Raw genomic sequence first — 7,093 nt, 5'->3', positions numbered from 1 at the left:
GGGTTGCTGAGATGGCCCAGTTTGGCGTTATTAATGCTTTTTCTTACAAAAAGAAAAGGAAAAAAAAAGGTCCGAGTCTCTTTAATTAAATTAGTTACCGTACAAACACCATAGGGTTTCGTACACGGAATAAATAGCGCAAGTAAAACCTGATGGCACTTCCACGCCAGCCCCCCGTGCCAGGCGGCTGCTGCTGCAGCCTGGGCCAGCGCGGCGGGGCCGGGGCCGCCGGCGGCACGGCACGGCCCTAGGGAGCGGTTCTGCCCCCCGAGGTCCTGTGGGGCTCGTCCCCCTCGGAGGCCGGGGAGGTGTCGCGGCTGGAGGGGGTGCGGGGCCGGCGGGGAGCCCCCCCGGCCTGGCAGACGTACCACTCGCTGAGGTTGGTGACTGGCGGGGAGAGGGCAGCGGCGCGGCCGCGGGGCGGCTCAGCGGCCGGGTCGGCCTCGGGGGGCAGCGGCCCGTCGGGGGGCCCCGCCGCCGCGTAGGCCTGGGAGCCCGGCGGCGGGGAGGGCGGCGGGGACTTGCAGTGGATCTTCATGTGCTTCCGCAGGGAGCTGGGGTGGGTGTAGGACTTGTCGCAGCCGCGGATCTTGCAGTAGTAGGGCTTGTCGGAGGTGTGGACATGGGAGTGCTTCTTGCGGTCGCTGCTGTTGGCAAACTTCCTCTCGCAGCCGTCGAACTCGCACTTGAAGGGCTTCTCCCCTGTCGGGACACAGCAATGGCACCGTTACCGGCGGGCGTTGGCACGGCCCTGCCCGCACCCTGCCCGCCGCACCTCCGCCCGGCGCAGCCCCTCCGCAGCGTGGCCAGTGGGGGCGAGCAGCAGGGCAAAGCCTCCCCTTCCCTCCTTCTCCTTCCCTCTCTCTGTTCCCCCTCCCGCCCCGCGACAGTCGCGACATAGCCAAGGCCTCCCGTTTTCCCCGGTGACGTGTCTCTGGCGGCCTCCACACCCGAAGCCCCGGGCTGGCGGCGGCAGGGCCCTGCCTTGTTTGCCCTCTGCAGCGCTCCCCTCGCACACGAGAAACCTTCATTACCGCTCTAATGACCAAGCCCAAACAAAACCGCTCAATGGCTTCGCCTGCGAGGGCTGGCGTTCGCCGGCAGCCTGGCTCGCCTGGCACATCTCCTGCGTAATCCTTTCCCAATGGGGTACTATGCTGGGGGAATAATTAGTTTGGGGAAAATAAAAGTAACACCTGTTTAAGCGTCCCGATATAAAGAGGCAGCACTCCGTACTGAGAACCTGCAGGTTTGTGGGGGGACCAGCCCGGACACTAGTGATGACAGCAGCGGGCTGCTGTTACCGCAGCTGTTTACCTCAGGCTAATCTGGGTCTAAAAAATCTCCGGTCGATCTATTTTAAGAGCTTTACGCAATACTTAACATTTAAAGGGGTTGCGAAAATGAGCCCGGGGCGGGTTCGCCTGGCGTACCTTTCACACACGCCCTCTCCCCCCGACTCCTGACATACCATACCCTGGGACATGTATGTTCTGGTACATATAGCCCTGCCCCAGATAGACCCTTCCCCATAGTTCCCGAACAGGGATGAGTAAATGCCTATTGCTGAGCGGTCAGAGAAAAAAAAAAAAGTGCCGGATTCCTGTACTGCACACAGACTGGAGTTTCTTACAGCAACTTTTTCTATCCCTGTCATGCTACACGCGAGCCCGGAGCAGACAGAACTGCAAAGATGCACAAATAATCTTTGTCACGGCAATTGCGACTCTTGAGTTTAAAAAATACGTTGATTTAAGCATGGCTGATGCGTATTTTCAGATCTGTTTTGCTCTGAATGCTCAAAAGTAGCAGCCCAGCAGCTGTCCCGGTGGACTTTTTTTAATATTCACCAGGCGATTTTTACTGCTCCTTCCGTTTGTAAAATCTGATCATGTTTAACAGAATAATAACGGGAAAAAAAATGTTTTTGTTTTTTAAAAATAGCTATTTCTCGGCTGTTACTATAGAAACGTGTGCCTCCGCAGCCTATTTACATGTCAACTTTTTCTATAAAAATCAGATCAGCTACCAGCGAAGTGGTAGCACTAGAAAGAGTGAGTTTATCCTCTAAAATAATAATAATAATAATAATAATAATGATAATAATAATAATAATAATAATAATAATAATAATAATAATAATAATAATAATAATAATATTTTTTTTAAAAAAAAAAGAAGGTAAGGAAACTTATCTCGTGGGTTTTAAAGTGAAGTTTTCACGTGCACGGAGACCCCCCACACGCTCCCATTCCCACCGAGACAAATCTCGGGTCACTTCATTTGGGTTTTTTTGTTGTTATTGCTGTGTTTTTTGTTTTCCCTCAGAAACAAAGCGAATCTACCGGACGGTGTGGCCGTTTTCGATCTGTATTAGCCCAAGGATGGAGGCTCACATCCTGCTGCCGGCAGCAGCCCGCAAAGCCCCCCAGGCTTAGCCCCCCTGAGAGGTGCTCAGAGCTGCCAGAACAAACCACGTCCCCGTTGTCGGGGCTTCAGGGAAGTGTCTTTCCCCGTAGGCTCACGCGTGGACATCCTCTCGGGGGCTGTGCACCCCTCGGGGGCCGGGGGAGAGGGGTTCCCTCTCCCCCGGCCCCCGAGGGGTGCACAGCCCCCGAGCAGCTCCTCCTTGCCAGCCTCCGGATCGCGACGATCCAATTCCACACAAATCCAGAAGCGAGGAAAGTCCCGAAGTGTCCCTGGCACGCTGACGAGGGCATCACGTCAGAGTTTAACCATTTGTAGGTGGCTTCAACCCAAGGAAGGGGGCGAAATGCCGGGCGCCGTCCCCTGACTCGTCCCGGTAGCAGCAGTGTCGGCGGTGGGACACACATACACGAAGGGGCTCTGGGGTCACATTTGTGAGGGTGAGTACGAGGGGGTGGGGGAATCGTCCAGGGGAAGCTGGGCGATCCTGAGCACCGTCTCCAGCAAAGGGGCAGCGATTTTTCGAGGGAAGGGGGGACGGTCCCCGTCGCCATTAGGATGAACGTTAGGTAGGGACAGCGATTTGTCCCCAAAATGGTGCTGGAGCCGCAGGGCGCGATGTGCAACTCCCGGGATGATGCTTTCGAGGAAAAGGGGGAAAACACCAAGCAAGTAAATGCCTTCTGAATTACCGACATTCTCTTCTTCCTGCAGGATTGCCAGAAACTTGCAAAATCCCCAAATGATACAATTGCGGTGTTATTATTCTCACCTCTTCCCCAAAATTGCCCATAATAAACGAATAGTTAGTAAATATCGGCTGCTCCCAGACTGCACATCACTAAACTAAAGTTGAGACGGCAAAATTACAGTAATTAATCTGGTAAGGACATGCAGAAGGTTTGGGACCCCTCGTCCACCCAAGCGCTGTGCATGGGGAAAGACTCACGTCCCCTTGGCATTCCTGTGGGCCGAGCTGTCAGACGATGGGAGCTATTGCCCCCCAACTTGAGCCCCGAGGGCTCCTTTGTTGCAACAGCCCCTTCTGCGTGGAGATAGCCTTCTCCCGTGGGTTCATGCGTGGGCACTTTCTCGGGGAATATTCACTACACAACCCCCGGAGAGCTGCGGTTCGCCCCCCGACTGCAAACTCCTCCAAATTTCCTTTGCAAAGGGCCATGTCCCACGCAGGGCCTTGGGGCACTGCTCGACCACAGCTCAGAGCTGCAAGCTTTGTCTGATACATATTTAGGTTATCGGGGTAGGGTCCTTTTGCCGCTGAATCCCTCTACCCCCCTCAACCCTCCTCCGGACTCGCTCTTTTGCCACCCTTGGAGCTGGGATGGGGAAGGAGTTGCGGAACCCAGACAAGTCCGCGGTAAAGTCTTGTTTTCCAAATCAAGACAGATGGGGACGGCTAGATGACAAAAACACGGGCCTCCAGCATTTAACTCATTCCGCCATTAACACAACAACAACAACTCTTCAAAAAATGTGTCATCCCCCCCGCAGGAGACATCTCCCCCCTCCCCCCGGCTCTGGGCGCAGACAGCTAGGCATCCTCAGGTCTCCGCAGCTACACATGGGCTCATGCCTGATATATACTGGAGATAAAAATCTATAATCCTTTCCGCCATGGGCCATTTGGTTTTACATCGGAACAACACGTTGCACGGTCGCCGCTTTTCTCTTCCCGAGCAGCACACAATAAATCAAGAAAGCAATTACGGCAACTCCACTTCCTTAAGTGTCCTCCGAGGAATAATATTTGTCTACTACTATAAATCCCGGCTTGGTTCGTTTTCGGCAAGAGTTTTTACACCCAGATCGAAATGCGTGTTTCAGGGGTGGCAAGAAAGGAAGAGAAAGGGAAAAATAAATGGAAAATCGAACAAAAAAAAAAAAAAAAGAAAAAAGAAAGAAAGAAAGAAAAAGAAAGAAAGGGAAAAAGGCACTCAAAGGCTCAAACACACCCTAAGCCCTTCCAGGAGCTCCGCACCGGGCCGGGCCTGTCCCCCGGGGCATCCACCGGGGGTGCCGCTCCCTCCTCCAGCAGCTCCCGCTCCGCGAAGCCCCGCCAGGCAGCCGGGGCTGCTTTGAAGTTTCCTCCTCAGATCCACAAAGAGAGAGAAGCGTCCTCCGGCAAGCGCCTTCCCCGCCCTGCGCCCTCCTCCCCGGCTCCGCAGGCACCGCCGGAGGCGGGAGCAGCCCGGGTAACACCGGCAGCTTCGGCAGCGGGGTCAGTGCCGGTAGCCCCGGCGGCAGGGGCAGCCCCGGTAGTCCTGGCAGTGTCGGTAACCCCGGCAGCGGGGCACAACCGGCAGCATCGATAGCCCCGTAGTAGCGCCAGCCCCGGCAGCGGAGGTAGCTCCGGCAGCGGGGGCAGCCCGGTAGCGCCGGCAGCCCCGAGCGCCGCGCCGCCGCCGCCCGCAGCGCAGGGGAACTGCGCCCCCAAGAGCCCCTGCGGCCCCATCTCCACCGGGCCAAACGCCCCCCGCCCGGCTCCGTCCTCGCCGGTAGAACCGGCAGGAAAAGCAGAACAACTGTCCTTCGCGGGGGGGAGGCACCGCGCAGCTCTCCCCAGCCGCGGGGTGAGCCCCCACGGGGTGCCCCAGGCAGGGTCGGTGGGAGCTGAGCCGTGCGGGTGCGCATCCTCTCCTCGCTGTTCCGCAGGGGTTGCTGTTTACCTCCCCCTGGACACTGCGTTATTTATTAATCGGTGTATTTATCCGCTGGTGCCGGGGTGTGGGGAGGTGGGTGGCAGAGGGGGTGGGGAGGGAGCTGCCCAAGGTGCGGGGGGTGGGGGGGGCGGAGGAACACGTGTGTGCAGGGCAGAGGGGCCGGGTGCATGTGTGCGGCTGTCTGTCTGTGCGTGGCTGTCTGTGCGTGGCCCGTGTGCTGCCGAATTACTTATTCATGAAAAAGTCACATGTTCGGCGATGCGTAGCAGAGGAGGAAAAGAGGTGGAAATGGGAAAAAAAAAAAAAAAAGGAAGAAAAGACTTAGAGAGGCGGCGAGGGGGGGAGGGGGAGCACCCACCTGTATGAGTCCGCTTGTGGATCTTGAGGTTTTCGGAGCGGGCGAAGACCTTCCCGCAGCCGGGGAAGGGGCAGGGGAAGGGCTTTTCTCCCGTGTGCACTCGGATGTGGTTGATGAGTTTGTATTTCGCTTTGAAGGGCTTGCCTTCGCGGGGACACTCCTCCCAATAGCACACGTGGCTGCTCTGCTCGGGCCCGCCGACGTGCTCCACGGTGACATGGCTCACCAGCTCCTGCATCGTGCTGAAAGTTTTAGAGCAAGGCTTCCTAGCGCCCGGTGTCGGAGGCGGAGGCGGAGGAGGAGGCTCCCGGTCGATCCACTTGCAGATCAGCTCTTGCTTGATGGGCTGCCGCATGTACCGCAAGAAAGCTCCGGCCGCAGCCGCCGCCGCCCCGACGTGGGCATGGTGATGGTGGTGATGATGGTGGTGGTGGTGGGGATGGGGGTGGTGCGGGTGCCCGTGGCCGGCCGCCGCCGCCGCTGCCAGGTTGAGGTTGACGGAGCCGTAGCCTTGCAACGCCGAGGAGGAGGCGGCAGCGGCCCCGTAGTGCGCCTCGGCGCGTCCGTAGAGCTCCCCGGCGGCGGCCGCCAGCCCCAAGCGCATCTGCCCGTTGAGCGGCGGGTGGCGGCCGGCGGGCGCGCCCTGCTCGCCGGGCGGCGGCGGCGGGAAGGCGGCGTGCGCGCCGTCGGCCGTCCCGTAAGTGCCGGCGGCCGAGATGAAGACGCCGTGGGGCGGCGGGTGCGGGAGGTGGGGGGAGCTGGCGGGCGGGTGCTGCTCGCCCAGCGCCCCATGCACGGCGGCGGCGGCGGGCAGCTCCCGCCGCAGGAGGAAGTCCCGGCCCGCCGCGCCCCCCGACGGGTAGCCCGGGAGGGCGGCGGCGGGCGGCGCGTAGGCGGCGGCGGTGGTGGCGGCGGCGGCGGTGGCGGCGGCAGCGGCGGCGGTGGTGGTGGCGGCGGGCGCGGCGAAGGCAGCGGCGGCGGCGGTGAGCGCCTCGGGCGTGAGCTTGAGGGCGGCGGGCTGCGCCATGTGCTCGGGTCCGAGCGGTGTGAGGGCGCCGCCAGGGTCGCCACCCGCGTCCCCGGGGTGGAGGTGGGCCGCGTGGTGGGGGTGGACGTGGTGGTTCCCCAGCCCCGGGAAGCCTGTCATGTTCTGGTGAGGATGGGGCTGAGCCGCTGCCAAATCCGCTAATCTCAGTGTCGGGTTCCTCTTGCTCAAAGGGGGCTCCATAACGACACAGCCAAGCCCATCTACGCTCGCTGTTGTTATTTTTTTCCCTCTACCCGCCTTCAAAAACATGTATATATTAAGCGGCTCTTTAACTTCTTTTGTCTGCGCTCCTAACTCCGCGCATCCCCGGCCCCGCTCTGGCCGCCCGCGATTGGCAGAGCCCTCACCACACTTCAGCGGCGCGGTGGGAAATACGGCTTGGACACGGCACCGGAGGGATTGGACGGATCCCGATGATTGGCAGCGGCTGGGGCGCCGCGATTGGCTCCCTTTCAGGCCGCCGGCGCAGCAGGGATCCGCCCCCGCAGCCCCCCACATCCCCCCCCCCCGTCCGCGCCGCCCCCCGAAGTTGCACTTGCAAAACTTCGCGCGGGGCCCGACGGGGCGCACCCGCTGCCC

At 59.9% G+C, this 7,093-nt stretch overlaps 1 protein-coding gene across 1 annotated transcript; it reads right to left on the bottom strand.

Moving 5' to 3' along the window:
* Nucleotides 1-247: 247 nt before the first annotated feature.
* On the bottom strand, nt 248-6,763 carry ZIC5 (Zic family member 5). The gene is given in 4 exon segments (XM_065656590.1): nt 248-702; nt 5,467-6,339; nt 6,342-6,433; nt 6,435-6,763. Coding segments are annotated over 4 exon segments (1,749 nt in total).
* Nucleotides 6,764-7,093: the final 330 nt, after the last annotated feature.

Source organism: Caloenas nicobarica, chromosome 1, assembly GCF_036013445.1.
Source record: "Caloenas nicobarica isolate bCalNic1 chromosome 1, bCalNic1.hap1, whole genome shotgun sequence".
Taxonomy (NCBI): Eukaryota; Metazoa; Chordata; class Aves; order Columbiformes; family Columbidae; genus Caloenas; species Caloenas nicobarica.
The sequence above is the reverse complement of the archived record's forward strand: the minus strand, read 5'-3'. Positions and strand labels throughout refer to the sequence as shown.